The sequence below is a fragment of the Felis catus genome, chromosome F2 (assembly GCF_018350175.1).
Source record: "Felis catus isolate Fca126 chromosome F2, F.catus_Fca126_mat1.0, whole genome shotgun sequence".
Lineage (NCBI taxonomy): Eukaryota > Metazoa > Chordata > Mammalia > Carnivora > Felidae > Felis > Felis catus.
The window spans coordinates 17,726,414-17,745,806 of NC_058385.1; the positions used below are offsets into that span (position 1 = coordinate 17,726,414).

Consider the following 19,393-nt stretch of genomic DNA (forward strand, 5'->3'; position numbering starts at 1 on the left):
GATACAGATTTTGGTACCATGAAGTGGGGGTGGAAGTGATTTTGGAACTGGGTAATGGTAGAAGCTAGAAGAGTTTTGAGGCATATGACAGAAAAAGCCTACATTGCCTCAAAGAGACTGTTAGTAGCAATATGGACATTAAATGCAATTCTGGTGAGGATGGAGAACGAGGTAAAATGCATGTCAGAGAAATCTTCTGTCATCCTAAAGAATACATATAATGGTCATGAATAGAATGCTGACAGAAATATGAATGTTAAAAGTTCTTCTAATAAGATCTCAGAAGGAAATTGGGACTATGTTACTGGATAATGGAAGAAAGTCAACAGTAAAATCTTAGTGTGTGAGCATAACTCCGTCCGGAAACATGCTTATAATCCAAAGCACTCGGGGCGCCTGGGTGGCTCAGTCGGTTAAGTGGCCGACTTCGGCTCAGGCCATGATCTCGCGGTCTGTAAGTTCGAGCCCCGCGTCGGGCTCTGTGCTGACAGCTCAGAGCCTGGAGCCTGTTTCAGATTCTGTGTCTCCCTCTCTCTGACCCTCCCCTGTTCATGCTCTGTCTCTCCCTGTCTCAAAAATAAATAAATGTTAAAAAAAATAATTAAAACAACAACAACAACAAAGCACTCGTGTATCAAAAGTGAGTTTCAAGAACCACTGGCTCAGTTGTGATCATGTGATATATGGTGTCATGTACTACTCATTTATCAAGTTAAAATTTATTAGAAATGTTTGCCTGTCTTGTGGACAGTCGCAGAACAAGTTACTTGCAATCCAAGGTTTTCTGTACGTGTTATAAACTGGCAGAAAACTTAGCTAAATTGTGATGTACTACTGGGTGGAAAGCAGAACTTGTAAGTGATGAACTTGCATATTTAGCTGAGGATATTTTCAAGCAAAAGGTTGAAGATACGGCCTGGTTTCTCCTTGGTGTTTACAGAAAAATGAGAGGATACACAGATACATTGAGGAAGAAATTACTAACTAAAAAGGAACTAGCACTTGATAATTTGGCAGGATCTTGGCCTATCCAGACTGCAAAGGATGCTAAAAGTGGAAAACTCATTGTTATGAAAGCATTTCTTTGGATAGCAAGACAACTTTTTGTTGAAAGACATTAGGTATGTGGATCCAATGGATCCAATCAAACATCTCAGCAGAAGCCAAGGAGAGAGAGGAAGTTATCCACAAAGGATCCATGAATAAACCTCTTGACACACACAAGAGACCCACAGGGATTTTAAGAATGATTTACCGGTAGAAACACAGCCAGCCTAGACTGAGAAGGACAGACTTGGGACAAAATGAAGGAAGGTTATCAGCCTTCTGGGATTCTACAGGCAGGAAATGGGCTGATGGAGCTGCACGGCTGCAAACATGTGCTAACCTGTAAGAAGTAATGATTTAGAGGAGCAGACCTGCAGGACCACAGGGAGGAGCCATGGGCCCAGAGGGCAGAGCATCAAGACACAGAGAATTATCCTCAGGCCTTGAAACTTAATGGAATTTACCCTGTTGGGTTTTCAACTTGCTTATTAGGGCCAGCTACCCTTTTATTCCTGCCAATTTCTCCCTTGTGGGATGACAATGTTTATCCTATGCTTGTCCCACCACCTGTAATTTGTTTACAGGTCCACAGATGGGGAGGGATGATGCCCCAGAAGAGACCACATACCTAATCTAGATGGCTGTGATGATGAGATTTGGGACTTTTGATATGATGTTTAGAACAGATTTTGGACTTACTGATGCCACAATGAGTTGAAACTTTGGGGAATATTGGGAGGAGGTGAACATACTTGGCCTGAAAGATGAACATTAGTTTCTGGGTGCCAGAGGGCAAACTGCAAAAGGTTGAACAAACAGTGGCTCTAAAAAGGTACATCTAAGTTGTTACCTCTGGTACTTATGAAGGTTACTTAGAAACAGGGTCTTTAAAGACGGAATTAAGTTAGAGAGTTTGACATGAGACCGCCTATATCTTATCTTACAGATATAAGAAGGCTAGTGTCCTTACAAGAGAAAAACGCAGACAGGATACATACAGATTTGACATCATACAGCCATCTGAAGATGGGGGCAGAGACTGGAGTGATGTGTGTACAAGTCAATGCATGCTAAGGGTTGACAACAGCCACCAGAAGCTGGAAAAGGCAAAGGATTCTCCCTTAAAGCCTCTGGAGGGAACGTGGCCTTACTGATGCCTTAATTTGGGGCCTTTGGCCTCCTGAACTGTGAGACAACAAATTTCTGTTGCTTTAAGCCACCAAGGTTGTGGTAATTTCTTGTGGCAGACCTAGGAAACAAATATATTGGGTGAATCATATATTAGAATTCTTTGTACTGTTTTTATAATATTTCTTTTAGGTCACACTGCATCCAAATTAAAAGTTTAAAATAAATACCCAATAATGTCTTTAGCTTGGCACGGAAATCCTTTTACATAACCTCATACCTGCCTCTTAAAACTCTGGACATTTTATTACTCTATGTCTCAGACCACCTGTATTATAAAATAATTTAAAATACCTCCTTCTTGGCACTTACAGAAATAAATTTTAGCCACCTGGGAAATTCACCACCATGAAATTTAACCTAAGAATTCTCTGCACAGTACATTTATGCCATCTTTTTATTTTTATTTTTTTTAATTAAAAAAAAAAGTTTTTTTTTTAATATTTATTTTAGAGAGAGCGCATACGAGAGGGGGAGGACCAGAGAGAGAGGGAGACAAAGAATCCAAAGCAGGCTCTAGGCTCTGAGCTGTCAGCATAGAGACCAACATGGGGCTCGAACCCACAAACTGTGAGATCATGACCTGAGCCAAAGTCAATGCTTAACCGACTGAGTCACCCATGCGTCCCTATGCTATACCTGGACTCATATAAAAGAATTTGGCCCATCAGAAAATTACTTCTCAAAAACAATTTTAAATATGCCTTATTTATGAAAACTTACCAGCTGCTTTTCACTCACAGGAGACAGAGGTGGGGGAGCAGTTTCTCCAGAAGAGGGACGCCAGGTCAAGAGCCTTTAAAATACCAAAATCACACCAGTCGTTGAAAGTATGAAACAGGACACATCCAACATGTTTTCAAACAGGCAGAAAAAAGTCACAAAAATATGCCAAAAACAATATAATCCTTCTTTGATTACTGCTAAAAACAATTTACTAAAAAAAAATCTAGTGAGAAGTTTAAAATATGTACCTCCAGGAAACAATTAACTAGCATAATTAAAAGGGTACTCTGGTCATTTAAAAAAAACAAACCCAAAAACTACTTCTGAAAAGTTTCAAAAACTTTATACTAAGTATTAATGCCATTAAATATTCTCTATAAACTGAGACTGAGAAAAGTTTGAGACTTTTAAGAAATTCATAGAACTCTTTAGATTCTATTCTTTTAAAGTTTATTTATTTGAAAGCCAGAGAGCAAGCACGTGCACACTCGAGAGCAAGTGGGGGAGGGGCACAGAGAGAGAAAGAGAATCCCCAGCAGGCTCCATGTTGTCAGCACAGAGGCTGGCGCAGCACTCAAACTCATGAATTGTGAGATCATGACCTGAGCCGAGATCAAGAGTTGGACGCTTAACCGACTGCGCCACTCAGGTGCCCTGATTCTATTTTTTTTTTTTTAATGTATAACAATAAGTGAAATAAAATTTGGCCCCAAAGGGGAAATGACTTGCCACCCCTGGATTGGGTACTTGGAATAGAAAGATGATTAAGGCCCAAGTTCTTGCTTGTGAGAAGCAGGAGCTCCTGGGAATTGGGTAGATAGGGGCTAGAGACATCATTTCAGTTCCATATGGAAAGAACTCTGGCACAGTTTCTATGAAGAAATGCTTATTAGATGATCTTTAAGATCACGTACCTTAACTTGAATGTGTAGTTCAATAAACTAAAACAGAAGCAGTTCTTTTTTTTTAAAGTATTTTTCTTAATTTTTTTTGTAACGTTTATTTTTGAGACAGAGAGAGACAGAGCGTGAACAGCGGAGGGGCAGAGAGAGAGGGAGAAACAGAATCTGAAACAGGCTCCAGGCTCTGAGGGGTCAGCACAGAGCCCGATGTGGGGCTCGAACTCACGGACCGTGAGATCATGACCTGAGCCCAAGTCGGACACTTAACCGACCGAGCCACCCAGGCGCCCCAAAACAGAAGCAGTTCTTAAAAACAAAAAAAGAAAGTTCAGCCTGACTGGTTTTTGTGAAGACTTCAAAGGGAAAATGGCTAGGCAAGAATTCATACCATCTTTTGACACAAGGGCTACAGATAAACTCACAAAAATGGGTCATCTGTCAGGTAGGTTGCTCCAACAAAACGTGTACCCAAAAAATAAGAAAATCTGACCAACAGTTGTCCCTTCAGTGTATGACCACCCACAGACTGCTTTCCTAGAGGTGTGTCCCTTTTGTTTAACTTCTGATGTCCTATTTATTAGGATACTTAGAAGGGGATCATGTCAGCGCAAATATACTTAACTCATGTCAAGAAAAAGTTTATGATGTTTAAAAATGTGAATCATAGTTTTCATGTAAGTTTTATACACATACACATACATATACATGTGCCTACTTAATAAGATGTTTTAAGTACGCTTTAAATCATCTTATTCAGCAGATTTAAAAGTAGTAGATTTGTGCAGGTCAGAGAGCCCCAGAAGCTGAGCTGGTAAGTAAATTCAATTATGTTGTACAAATAATCCAGGTGCTATTTATTAGTCATTTAGTGACACTATGTCTTAGTCTCTCCACTGATAAAAACTCCTTCACTACAATTCCAAACTAATCCATCATAAGATGACAATTAACTGTAAAATATATTTGCAAATTAATTTTCCTTAGATTATTAAATCTACAGTAACTGAAATATATGTTGAGTTTTTCACCCCCCAATCCAAAACCACTGCTTGCTTTAATCTGGATAATTAAAACCTTGTACAAGTAGAATCACTTCAATGTGACCAATAACCACATGACCAATCAGACTCAAGGGTCTGGTTTATAAATAATCTAATTCAAGTATTTGTATTTGTTATGGCTTATAGGAGTCTGATTTGCAATAAATGCAAATTCATGGAACACTGAGGTATTTTTAAAAGGATTTCTGTTGTAAGAAATCACTAGTTACTATGAAACTTTTTAGGTCGATCATTCAATATACAAAGTTGTAAAAAATCTTCTTACGCATGTGGGATTGTGGTTTTGAAGATATCCAGTGTGCAGTTACAAGTTTTATCCCAGATTTCTAGGGTAAACTTCTCACCATTCAGAATAACAACATTCTCTAAGCAGTTTGTACCAGATCGTGCTAACTGCTCATTGTCTAGAAAAGAAAAGAGCAATTCATTTATGTATTGCCAGGGCCATATTTAACACTTTGTGTCACTATTTGCTATAGACCTACCTTGCTGCACACACCAGTAGAGCTGGGCAAAAATATCATCCAAAAGTACATCACTGAGTACTTCTAAATACTGGGTGAACACATCACAAATTGCATAAAGTGCATGATTACAAGTTGTAGTCATCCATTCAGCTTTCTAGGGGGAAAAGTTGTTAAAAGAAGGTCAGACCATTCATCAACCACCAGAATTCAAGAAAAAAATTTTGCATATTTAAAAGCTAAGTCTGTTCACATTCCTTTCAGAGCACTCACTTCCCTCTAGAATAGTCCATTCACTTCAACTCAGTACGAGATCTATTTTTCTCCACTGTTCCATAACCATCTATATATAAAATACTTTAACTATTTTTTGCATTATTTTTGATTATAAAAAATTACCACTGAATCATCTTGCTATTAACATTATGACTTCTCAAAACAATATGCATGAGTAACAACAGCTGGCCTTGCTCTAGAATATGACAGAATATAAAAGAGAAATAAACAAGAAGAAAATGATAAGAATTTATCCAAATGGGTTCAGCATAAATTTAAAATAAAACTTTTGTGAAGTATGGTTCTTGAAAATACCGTAAATGGTACATAAGGCCACACAAAGTAAAGAATTTATTTTTCTCAAGTATATAAAGACTAATCTGGACTGATATTTTCATATACAGTTTTGTGACAGTGCATATACATCTGTCTACTTAACAAGACTTTTTAAGTAAGAGTCTACCTGTAGATTTAAAAAACACAGATCTAAAGTAAAACTTTGTACAGGCCAGAGAGCCCCCAAAGTTTGCATTTAATATAGCTGTATGAGACAAAATAAGAAAACTTGAGGCTCTCTCTTCCCTACATTTACTGAAATGCATACTATAATTGGTTTGTAGTAAAATACATTGAAATAAAATAAGACATCACTATGTATTCTTTATTCACTTCAGAATAAGAGGTCACTATGAATACTAAAAGAAAACTACTGGTATTTGTAGTTGTGGCAACATTAAAATGAAAAAAAGAAACCGGGGCATCTGGGTGGCTCAGTTGGTTAAACGTCCGACTTCAGCTCAGGTCATGAACTCGCATTTTGTGAGTTTGAGGCCCATGTCGGGCTATATGCTGACAGCCCAGAGCCTGGAGCCTGCTTCGGATTCTGTGTATCCCTCTCTCTCTCTGCCTCCCGACCCCTGCTCGTACTCCCTCTCTCAGAAATAAGATTTTTTAAAAAAATGTTTTTTAAAAGAAAAAAGAAACCAGAAGTCACTGAAAACAACCAATTCATTAACTCAGTTCTATCCCCAAATACTGTTCTTTATTTATAAAGACATACCTTTTATTATAATGAAAAATTCTCTAGTTTTTTTTCTTTTCCATGTCCTTAATTTGAAATAGTAAACTGTATTAGGGAAAGTATTAAGAACCTTTTAACTTGACTGTGTTAAATAAAATTTCATTTTCTCTTACCTCTGTCTGCTGTTCTGGTAATTTCATGTTGTCAAAGATTCTGAAAACAATTCTAAATAAATCCTGCCACCAGTGTTTTTCGTAAGTGTGGCCATAAGTTTTCATTATTTCGAACATTACTGTTAAACCCCTAAAATGATAAAACACAAGTAGAAAAACTGGAATACAAAAAAGCATGCTGCATCAGATTCCCCTCTTAAAATAGTTTTCAGAGTTCATAAAGCTAGTGAAAAAGTTTAGAAATAGTTTTAAACTAACACGTGATATTCAATTTTAAGAAATTTCAGCTATAGGGGTGCCTGGGTGGCTCAGTTGGTTAGGCGACCAACTTCGGCTCAGGTTATGATCTCACAGTACGTGAGTTCGAGCCCCGCGTCGGGCTCTGCGCTGACAGCTCAGGGCCTGGAGCCTGCTTCAGATTCTGTGTCTCCCACTCTCTCTAACCCTCCCCTGCTCATGTGTCTCTCGGTCTCTCAATAATAAATAAACGTTTAAAAAAAAAAAAGGAAATTTCAGCTATAAACTAGGTTTCTTTAGGATGCATTTTGTAGGGAAAAACTCCAAAAGCCTTGGCCTTAAAATGTTTTATTTCATCTTTCCTTCACTCCCACCCTACCCTTCCCACATTTAAAAGTTGTAAAAGGTAATAAAGATTGCAAAAGATCATCATAAAATGAAGTTCTGGAAAATTTATAGGACTTTTTAGCTAACACTATAATTGTTCATATAGCATCTGTAAACAAAAGGAATTATAAAACTGATTGACTATGACATTCATGTGAGTGGTTTGCTGCCCACCGTATTCTAGGCACAGAGCAATCAATGCCTGTCACCCATGAGGCACACAGTAAGTATCTATTGAATAAACTGCTTAGTATCACATTCACTATCTTTTGTTTAAGTGTTAAAACTAAAACTCAACATTGTCTTCCTGATTCTTTATTATCTTCCTCTAAATAATAATGCCTTCAGGTAACCATTAAAAAGCTTGATCTTTTCTCTATATGTTATTTTGTTTTAACAAAATATAGGTATCCCTCCATTTAGAAAAGGCTTATATTTTAAAAAGTCTGATGATAAGCCATTACAAAATTTTCTCTAAAATGTCTGATGATAAGCCATAATAAAATTTTCTCTGAAAGACTCCGTAAGGACTGGTTCACAGTCTAGCTCATTGACTGCTGTGCTACCTCCAGGCCTTGTACAAGTCTGGCACATAACAGGCTCTAAATAAATATTTGTTAAATAAACATGTAAAGTAACATAGTAGTAGTTTGGTTCTACGGTAAGTTCACAGCACTCTATCTGACCCATAAGATATCTAATGTATATAATGAAAAGTAAGGAAACCGTAGTAAACAAATTCCTACAGAAGAAACACCCTCTCTTCTGTGGGAGAAGCCTATCAAAACTCCTTGTTTCCCTACAACAGAACAAGGCTCCTTTTTCCTCCATCTCCTGAGCTTGAAATCCATTTCTTCCCACTCTAAGTAACTGGATGCCAACTCCCACAGCTAGGGTAAGAGGAATCCTGTTTCTTCCAGGCCCCGAAAGCAAACACAAATCCACAGAGGCTTCCAAGGATTTTCACTGTTCAAGAAGTCTTTTTGAAAGCAATACTTAAGTTGCTGATATAGGGAAAAATAGTGTTTGAGACCCTAGGTTAATAAACCAATCCTAAATCCATAGAATGTTGAGGCAATCAAATAAAAACATACGTGAAAGTACTGTGTAATTAATCTGTTACACAAATCATGGCATTACATTTTAGTGAGAGAGAGAGTGTGCATGAGTGGGGAAGAGGGGCAGAGGGAGAGACAAAGAATCTTTAGCAGGCTCCACGCTCAGTGTGGAGCTGACGTGGTGTTTGATTTCACACAACCATGAGATCATGACCTGAGCCAAAATCAAGAGTTGGGCCTTTAACTGACTGAGCCACCCACGTTCCTCCATGGTACTACATTTTTAAATGTAGTCTACGTATCAGCCCTTACAAATCCTGGAATGAAATAAGAAAAAGCCATTACTGAACAAAGTTTACTCATATTTTTCCTCTCCTTTACTAGCTAGAATATATATTTTCTCTTCTCTTTAACAACTAAAACTCATCCATTATCTGAACATGGGATATGGCAAGAAGGAAAGCAGGATGATCCCAGACAAGGACAGGCTCAAAAGCTAAGAAAGCAGGTAGGTCCTTTGTCAAATAAATTTCTACAAACAAACAAGGGCAGTGAGGGGGTACTGAGTATATAAGACTTGTCCATCATGATATGTTGGTTGCTCCACTGAGGTGGCTGGACAACAGAAAATTGTAAATCTTAATAATTTAGATTAATATGAATCAGGGGTTATCTTGAAGTTTATCAAGCTCCTAACAGGTCCACTGCCAAATAATCTTCAATGTCTAAGTGCAAAATAAAATGCTGTATAAGTTCTTATGATTACTAAATTCTCTGACAAATTCCCAAGGTTTGAGTCTTATTTTGGATTACTTAACCTAATTTTATAAAAATCTCGTTTTATAACAAATAAAAATGAAGTTTCTTAGGATATGTATCACACTTAACCTTGGATGGGGATGAGGCTGGTTGTGGCATAAAGTGAGGAAGGAGAAATTCATTCCTTCATTATAGTTCTATCTATCATTGATATGTTATAAGTTTGTATGTACTACCGGTATAGTTTAAAAATCCAATGAAGTTAATTGCCGAAATGACTAATGATTCTCCCTAAAAAGAAGATGGGATACATAAAAGAAGGAATTTATTTAAACACAAAATTGAACTCATGATGCCTCAAGCACTTGTTGACAGATAACAGGATATACAAACTGGCAATTTCAATTTGGCAGTCAAAAAGGTAGTTATGATAAAAATTTTACTATGGGATTGACAGGAGCTGTAACATGAGAAGTACATACTGAATGCTTATCCAGTTACATTACATCCATAATCGTTTCTTTGCAAATGGACTATACATTCATATAGATCTTTTAATGAGAATATATTTTTGAAAGATCTCACTTCTTTTTAATAGACCTACATTATTCAAAACTGTTACTGACCAGTCTTCAAAGAGAAATGGTTCTTTATCTAAAATCCACCAAGCGTGTGCATTTGGAGATTCTTCTAGCATTCATCAGGAAATAAAATAAATTTTGCCACTAACTTCAATTTCTAATTGGAAACAAACATATGAAAAGATAGAATGTGTGAACAAATGAACACAGAAGCTAAAACTCAAAGTAGGATGCTATAAGAAAATGTTAAGGAAAAGTAATGTATTTCCATTTTTACTGTTGCTCCATTTAACATATTTTAAAATCTGTCTAATAATTGCTATATTGATAAAACACCTGACTTACGACGGACTTAGGGCCTTTAACTATCGAACTTGTGTTCACATGAGAAAAGTTAATTTAAGTCAAAATGAGCCTTTCAAAATTGTAGTTACAAACACTGATTGTTACCTGGTTCTTACATCTAATTTGCATCTGTTGATGATACAGGATAACTCAAAGAGAATTGGGAACCATCCTCTCACCCACACCCTGTCTTCAGGCGCCACATTCATATCATCGCTTGTGTATTCCTTGAAAGCCTTCAAGAAGAAAGGTAGATATACTTAAGGCAAAATATAACACCTGTACAATATTTCACCAAACAAATTTTTTACATGTTTTACAAATTCAAAGTCAGCACTTTGATAAATAACAATTTATAAAAAGATGGAGATTACAACTGCTTAAAAAGAGCACTGGACTAGAATCCAAAAGTTGGTTTCAGCTTCAACTCTGACACCAGCTTTTCTGCTTTTTACACCAGGTTAAATCAGGTTTCCATTTTTATCATTTCATGGTTATGACACCATGCAGCCACACTAACCACCCCTGGGAAGTGTGAAGGTCAAATGAGTTGATGTACGTAAAAAGTACTAAGCACCCCATAGGTCCAAGTTGGTGTGCAGTCAAATCTTTCTGTAATGCACCACTTTTCTTGATGACAGTTACAGAGACAGATTCAGATACGCAAGATAAGGCTGGCAGCCATTTTGACCTTTTACTTCACTGTTTAAGCCTACAATCACCCAGACAGTCAACCTCAGTACTGCACAGCACAACATGTAGGGAACAGTATACAGAAATGGCTAAAAACATAGGCTTGGTTCAAACCCTAGGTCTCCTTTACTAGCCCTGCAACCATGGAGACATTTTTTTAACTTCTCTGGCCTCAGATGCCTTATCTGTATGGGGCTATAAACACTACCTATCCCATAAAGTATAGAAGACTAAACAAGTTAATACATGTGAAATACTCAGAAAAACACCTGACACCTTTAATAAATAATAGCTATCACGGGGCGCCTGGGTGGCGCAGTCGGTTAAGCGTCCGACTTCAGCCAGGTCACGATCTCGCGGTCCGGGAGTTCGAGCCCCGCGTCGGGCTCTGGGCTGATGGCTCAGAGCCTGGAGCCTGTTTCCGATTCTGTGTCTCCCTCTCTCTCTGCCCCTCCCCCGTTCATGCTCTGTCTCTCTCTGTCCCAAAAATAAAAATAAACGTTGGAAAAAAAAAATAAATAAAAAAGAAAACATCAATTATAAGTTCACTATCCAGAGGTATTAATATTTGGAAAAAAAAATAATAATAGCTATCATTTCTAAACACTGCAGTCAGAATCAAGCTTAGATAATTTTGGGGTTTACTGAAAAATAAATGCTTCATATACCCTGGATTCCCAAATAAACTTCTATCTCAGACTGGAAATAAATACTCAGCATAATTTTGTTTACCAAATGACGCTATACCTGAGGTCTATCAGACACATATTTTGCACAATGGCGAATAAGTCGAATTGCTTCCATACTTGTGTCTGGGAAAGCTGCATTGCACGCAAATTCAGACAAACACTTCACTGCATCCTGGAAAGAATCAATGGTCGCTGGAAAGTGTTTTTCAAACACAAGAGCTAAAAGGGTGGAAAATATATCAAGATAATTATAATTTTTCAATTATTCTTACCTGCAACAAAAAACATCAACCCCTAGATGTAAGAGCATACTTAACGGTTAAGGGTTTCGATGTCTAACAGACATGGCGTCACGTCTGTCATCACCGCTTACTTGACTGCTTTGAGGGACAGGGACACAGGTCTGTGTTCTGTTTACACTATAAACCCAGCACCTAATGCAGTGACAGTACACAGTAGGTACTGAATCAGCAGATCTTGAATTACATTTAACCCATCTGTATTTCAGTTTCTTAATCTATAAAAAATGATAATGGTCATCATTATCTTTCAATCAGGCTTAATTTACATCCTAAGTATTTCATTCTCCTTTACAGTCAAAGGAGGCTGTGTAACATAGTGGTCAAAAACCTTTCCTGGCTTTGAATCCCAACTCCATCATTCACCCTAACCTCACCGGGCCCGAGTTTCCTGATCTATTAAAAAGGGGATAATGAAAATACTTATCTCACAGAGCTGTTGTGAAGACTGAAGGAAACACACTCAGAGTACGTATTGTGTTTGCCATACAGTAAACGTTCAATAAATGTTAACTATAATAATGTAATAACAGTATTACAGTCATTATTTACTCTGTTTCTACAGGCAAAACTTAGTAAACTTAAAGCCATAACAGGTCCATAATCTTACACTTGTATTATCTCTGGAACACATTTTTTTGTTTTGTTTTGTTTTTAACTTGAACACAGCCAGAAGAATACTCACTGACAATGTGCCCTGTTGTTTGGAATGCAAGTTCCACTATGCTTTCATCTTGATCAGATGCAGCTAGATGAAACACAGAGAAAATGTTCTTCCATCCGGACCGAATGTTAGCAGCTTGAGAATTAACCATCTGTGCTATACAACGTACAACCATATCTCGAATTGTTGGGGACCTAAAATATTAATATAATTGCGTGGATATACACACAGATAAAACCCATCAGTTTTTTTTTCCTTTCTTCTGTTTCTCCCCCTTCTGTGGAAAATAATAAAGTATTTTTATGATATTAAGCAATTCAACAAATGTAATACCTGTTTCGTTTCATTATATGTTCAAAAGGTCTTAAGAAATCCTTCTGGAATCTGAAATTAGCAAGCTCCCCTTTCTCTAAGAACTTCATTGACAATTGCCTCAAGGAGTCTACTGCAAAAATAGCTACATCTTCATTAGGATTACAGCCAACCTGTAATGGCAACAGAAATATAGGGTGCTATTGTCAGCAGTGAAAATCCATCTCTTCATTTTTCTTTTAGAAAAAGTATAGAACTCATAGCATAGACAGGTAAATCCTAAGATTCTCCACAAAGACACTAGGTGTACTGATAATATTTCTCAACAAGAAAAATACACTTTAACTAAATTCTTAAAACTTAAGGTAATCACTTCTAAAAAGAAAAACAGGATTCAAACGGTTTTCTATTTTCAATTAGAAAAATGTAATTTAGAAAAGCTAGAATAGGAAAAAGCCTCAATTACATTATAAGGAATTTCAAAACACGAAAAATATTACAAATGTAAGCGTATCTTCTAATTATTCAAATACCTTATTAAAATGATCACCAATAACTTCCCAAATTCGAGACCACTGCAGTCTTATTCTTCCCATGTTGTAATATGATATTTCTACTATTTTCTGTAGACTAAACATTCTTGGGTGTGTAGTGGAAAGTAATTCATCCATAGACACAGCACAGAGCCAACGGACAAAATCCACTATAATATAAACAGATATACATTTTTTCAGCTTTCAAGATTTTTTTAGCCAAAAAACCAATTTGTAAGTGAAATAAATGTATATACTTACCAATAGCATTTCCATCTAGCCTTGTTGACCCTGTAAATATTCTAAAGAAAGAAAACCATAATTCAAAAATTTATAAAGTCCGACTTCTGCTACATCAATTCAGAAGTAAGTAGCCTGAGGTATTAGCTACTTTAAATCTGTTTTAAGGGAACAAAAACATCAGGTAGTCAAATGAGTATTTTATCATATAGTTTAATAACAAGTATAGTTTGGATGTTCTTCCGTCCCTCCTTCGTATTCAGTAATATGAGTAAGAATATATCGTTGTAATTTTACTAGTAAATTTACAAACACTAGATGGGTATCTCATGAAACTCTAAGAATAAAAAAATATTAATTTGTAAAACGAATTAAACATTGGCACACTACAAAACAGAAGGTTTTTCATTTTTCCTGATTATCTACTAGCATTAAACACATTCTTAAAATGGAAATTTCGACTTTTTTACAAGTATCATATGTTTGGTTAGAAAACTCATTTATGTTAAATTACAAGCAATTTAAGAGTAACTTGTAAAATAGTCTCCAATCGTTCAACCAAGAAGTGGCTAAATAACTTTTCTTAGAAAATTCAAATATTTAGAGTTAAGATATGCTGTCCAGCTTTGCCCAGCTTTCTTCACTCAGCAATTTTTGTTTCAAAGTTTCATAGAAGATTTCAGCATAAATCTACTATATTAGCCCTCTTTTAAAAGTCTGCATTTTTACCCATCCTCTGGGTTTGTAACCGAGGGTTCGATGTGACTTCCAGGATGAACTGATATTCAATTTAAATTGTGTACCATAGGCTTTGCATGACAAAATGGAAACCTTAAAGGCGGGAGCAGGTCAAATATTAAACTTAGAAATAAAAGTAATCATAGTGACAGTAATGGCTACCAACAATTACAAGGTGGGTACTATTCTAAGTGTTTTATATGTATCTACTCATTTAATAATCACAAATACTCTGTGAAGTGGGTATTTGTAGACTTTCAATTTTATCAACATAGAAACTGACACATAAAGGTATTTTAATAACTTCCTCAACGTCACAGAACTTGTAAGTGCTACAGCCAAGATTCAAACCGAGACGGGCACGCTCCAGAATCCACTCTCTTAACTACTTTGCTGTATTACCTCACACTTAACCTGAGAAAAACATGAACATTTAAAAATTGTTTTTTTCCTATTATGTCCACTATATCCATGTTCTGAATATATAATGGTTTTTTAACCTTAGTGCCCTTGAATGTCTTTCCACGTGTTCTGGCAATGAGTAACAAAAACACGACAGGAAAAACAGCCTAAAAACTGACAAGATGGTAACTCAGAAACTGATCTGCTGAAGGGATATTTTAAAACTTCCTCTACTGCTCTTGTCAGAACAAAACAATACTTCAAAGATCTGGCTGAGAACACAATCTGGGGGAAAAAATAGAATAGTAAGTCCCCATTTAATCCAGTGGATAGACTGAATTCAGAAACTAAAAATATACAAAGCCTACAAAGTTCTCACATGAACAAAAATGAAAACTGCTAGAGTGCACATTATAAATGTCATTAGCTGATTTCTCAAACTACTGTATTCTCATAGGCAATGGCTATTAAAAAAAATACCACAAACAGAGACATATAAAAATTAGATAGTATATAGGAGAAACAACAGGAAAAGGAAGAAAAGAAAAAAATTTCTTTAACTGAGAAGGAAGCATATGGCAAAGAGTAAAAGGGATAAAGAACAGAAGCAGAGAGGGAGATTACATGCAACTACAGGGGAAAGAAGCAACAAATTCTCTGAAGGCCCTGAAATAATGGTGAACAAGAACAGGGAAATACCAGTAGCAATCCGACAGGTTCTATAGACTCAGGGTGACAGGAGAAGTTAGGGGGAGCATGCATCCTGAAAAAGGGCATTCAAATTCCTACTCACTTTGGTAGCCTCTGAGGGGTCACTCTATGTCTAGTAATGCTCCACTACAGATAAGCCATACGGTAGAGCACAGAAGTCTGTGGAGGCATTTAAAGTTAAGCCTTCATAAACTAAGGCAGGAGAACAGAGCTATGTTTCACAAAATCAGTCTAGGAAATGGACTCTACATTCCCTGTATGAAAAGCAAAGGACAGACGCATGAGAACCTTGTGTGTTAATATTAAAAGACATGCTCTGAAAAGTACTAGCAGGAAAATAGAATAGATTACTGCTTCATCCACAAAATGAAAGCACTGTGGCAACACAAAAAAAAAGGGGAGGGGGGACAAAACCTGCAGATTCTGAATCACATACATGTTAAACTGTATGCACTAAAGAGGCAGACTAAATTACTGTATTATGTAAAAAGTTTTCACAGTGAAAATATCAGAGGTAACACTTATTTCTTAGACCTAACTGGAAGATGCTTGTGAGCAAATACAGTTGGGGATGAGCTACATGTATTTTCTGATAGGTGACAGAATGTTCCAAAGTGTGAGATGGGCCAGTATAAAGCTGGATTTGGTGTGCTTAAAGTTAATAAAAACAAAAACTATGGTACCGTTTTTTCACTTTTAGCAGTAAATCATTCCTAGACAAAACCTATTCCTGCACAGGTTAGTAATACTCACTAACCTGGTCTAGTTTAGCAATGTCTAACAAATTCTACCCTAGCAAATCCTAAGGATCAGGTACTATAGATTAAACAGCCCATATTCTCCTAAATTCTAATGGTTTGGGATTCCTAAAACAAAAGTGGAGAAAATTTTATCATCTTAAAACTTTCACTTTTTATTTTTTATGTAGGAGAAATTTTAATAGAATGAAACAATTTTACATATATTATTATTTGTTCCATCATATTCAAAGCCCAAGTTACAAAGAGCTAACAAACACAAATCACAGATTTTTAATGGAGATGTCTGAGGTTGAATGGGACAACTTTCATTTTAAGTAATAAATTAATCAGTCTCCATTGTGACGCTCCAAAAGGCAAAAATGCATTCCAAGAGGTAGTTTGGAAGTCAGTGTTTTAGTGTGACAGACTCTGCAGCTTTGATCCCGCTTCTTGCTTACCATAGCAAGAGTATTTGCCTATACGCCCCTGGTTCCTTTTACATTAGGGGAACACGCATGCCTCAGGGCATGTGGGTCCTCCAAAGGGTGTCCTTTGTCTCTTCCACATGAAAAAATTAGAGACCTTGGAAGGAATGTTATTCTGAAGCTTTGTGGAATTCAGATACCCATCTTACAGCTTTTAATAGAATCATATACGTTTTCTGTTAAGAAACAGAAGCTATACATAATTAAGCAAAAAAGAGCTACTTTGATTATTCATGTTTACTTCTTTACTTGTCATAACAGATTATTCATAACAACAGGCCTAAGGACAAGAAAATTACTTTTTGCAGGACAAGTACAGAACTTTCCAGGGTGATGCCTGACAATATTTGCATCACTGTCTTGACTCTCTAGGTTATCTAAATGACTTGGCTTATGAATTAGAGTCAGGATATTACATGTGAAAATAAACTCATATATTCAGAAACAGAAGAAATTTAATGAGAAAGTGAAAGGCACCAAATAAGAATATAATCTTATGGGGCACCTGGGTGGCGCAGTCAGTTAAATGTCTGACTTCAGCCAGGTCACGATCTCGCGGTCCGTGAGTTCGAGCCCCGCGTCAGGCTCCGGGCTGATGGCTCGGAGCCTGGAGCCTGTTTCCGATTCTGTGTCTCCCTCTCTCTCTGCCCCTCCCCCGTTCATGCTCTGTCTCTCTCTGTCCCAAAAATAAATAAACGTTGAAAAAAAAATTTAAAAAAAAAGAATATAATCTTATAATAAAATCAAAGACGTCACTTTTAATGCTTTCTCTATGAGCTAAAATTTCAATATTGAGGTTTTGTATAAAATTGGACATTGGATTTATGGTCATAGAAGTTATCTGGCGATGATGAATTTGAGACAACAAAGTACTAATAAAAAGAATTTGTGTTAAGAATCCTCTAAAATATACTTAAATTCTTAAAATGGAGAGGCATATCATTTGTTCAAATGAGAGACATGTCTCCCTGCAACAAACAGTGGATGTATAGGTAAATTAGAACTTGGTGTGGTCATATAAAATATACTATGGAAACAAATAGGTAAAATGTTGACTCTTGCCTGAAGAGATTCTCATAATGATAGTGAAGAGGATTTTTTGCAAGTCCAGAAAATAATTTGGAAAAAAGCTACCGTGATGGCAGAAGGGGAGACATTACACTGTTCTACAGTTGTACATGCAGGCAGAGAGGTGGAGAGGGTAAGAGTGTACACTCAAGAGATATGCTGCCTGAACGTATGTCCTGGCACCACTCCTCAAATTCTCTGTGGATGAAACGGCTATCACAATAATAATCAAGACAAGATTAACTGTGGGGATGAGCAAGTTATTTGATCCCCCTCTGTCTCCATTTCCTCATTTGCAAATTAACGACACTACTACTACTACTCATCTCATGAGGTTACTGGAAGGATTAAATGAAATAATACATGTAAAGCACTTTGCAAAGTGCCAAGCACGTTGTTACGCCTTCAAGTTACACAGTACATGTCAGATGATACACAATCTTTCTTCAGCCTTCACAAGGTAAAGGTAAACGACCTCCTTCCCCTAAAAAAAAAAGGTCAGCAAACAGACATTACAGAGTTCTTTTTCAAGGAAAAAGTTGCGAGGAATATTTGGAATGTTTTCCACGGTCAGTAGCCACTGAACACCCTAGTTCAGTCTGTACTTAGAGCAAAATGTTTTATCTGAAGTAAAATAATGGATTAGTGTAAGTTTCCAAGCACCGAGAAAAAAAAATACATGTTATATTTTTTAAAGTTTCATCAGAAGCAATAAAAAAAATTTAAGTATCAGTGATGTAAAATGTTAAGTTTCAAATATTTGGGCACTCACCTAGAAAAACCTAACCTTCAAAAGAACACTTAGTATGGGTTTACTGTTACAAAACAATAAATACGAGGAATACTTGATAGTGTATACAATATACAAATTCCAAAGTCCTTTCCAAAGAAGTCTGCAATGAGAATTGCCACCAAATCCTTCATTTATTCATAATGCAGTCATATCAAATAGGACTTGAAGACACTTTACATTCCATTTTCACACAGGGATAGTAAGAGCAATTAGTTTTCTATAAAAGACATAAAATGTGTTCTTTTTCATCAAGATTACCATTTCCCTAATGCCCACTAATATCTATTTTAAGTTCAATTTTCATATTGTTTATCTCCTTCCTATATTCCATGATCTATAGAGAAAAATTATAGGTATTTCATCATGTAAATTGCAATATATCACAATACAGTCTTAATTGCTTCAGCAAAGTTATTCTGGCAATAGTGTTGTTTTTTTTTTTTTTTTTTTTACTACTACTGAGCAAAATATATCTAAATGCTACAGAATAATAATTGTATTCATTCAAAAAGGGAATAAAATAAATACCTTACCTATCTACAGCAACAACGACACTTTGAGAACTGGTTTCTCCAATGGATTCCTGAATACTTGCTATCTGCTTCCAGTCCACATTTCCTCCAACTACCACACATAAAAAGAGAGTCATTTCAGCTTGAAAATAATTCAGTGGAAGAATACACCTACGGTTCTAAAACATATTTCTGAAATCAGTTATTTTCCTAATGAGAGAAATAAAGCTTTTGGTGAATAGTGACCTATTTGGCCTCAGGGACCTATATCAAAGCCAAATGTGCTTAA

The 19,393-nt window shown here is 36.4% G+C and overlaps 1 protein-coding gene across 3 annotated transcripts in view; it reads right to left on the reverse strand.

The window, feature by feature from the left end:
- The window catches only part of ARFGEF1 (ADP ribosylation factor guanine nucleotide exchange factor 1), a 147,872-nt gene that overhangs the window by 16,614 nt on the left and 111,865 nt on the right, over positions 1 to 19,393 (reverse strand). For all 3 annotated transcript variants that reach the window (XM_011291364.4, XM_019822739.3, XM_045050228.1), the window contains 11 exons: positions 19,126 to 19,216; positions 13,677 to 13,717; positions 13,416 to 13,585; positions 12,904 to 13,055; positions 12,592 to 12,764; positions 11,666 to 11,826; positions 10,331 to 10,461; positions 6,859 to 6,988; positions 5,410 to 5,545; positions 5,190 to 5,328; positions 2,959 to 3,031 (listed from right to left, as the gene is read on the reverse strand). In XM_011291364.4, coding sequence (XP_011289666.2) covers positions 2,959 to 3,031; positions 5,190 to 5,328; positions 5,410 to 5,545; positions 6,859 to 6,988; positions 10,331 to 10,461; positions 11,666 to 11,826; positions 12,592 to 12,764; positions 12,904 to 13,055; positions 13,416 to 13,585; positions 13,677 to 13,717; positions 19,126 to 19,216 — 1,397 coding nt within the window. The remainder of the gene's footprint in view (positions 1 to 2,958; positions 3,032 to 5,189; positions 5,329 to 5,409; positions 5,546 to 6,858; positions 6,989 to 10,330; positions 10,462 to 11,665; positions 11,827 to 12,591; positions 12,765 to 12,903; positions 13,056 to 13,415; positions 13,586 to 13,676; positions 13,718 to 19,125; positions 19,217 to 19,393) is intronic.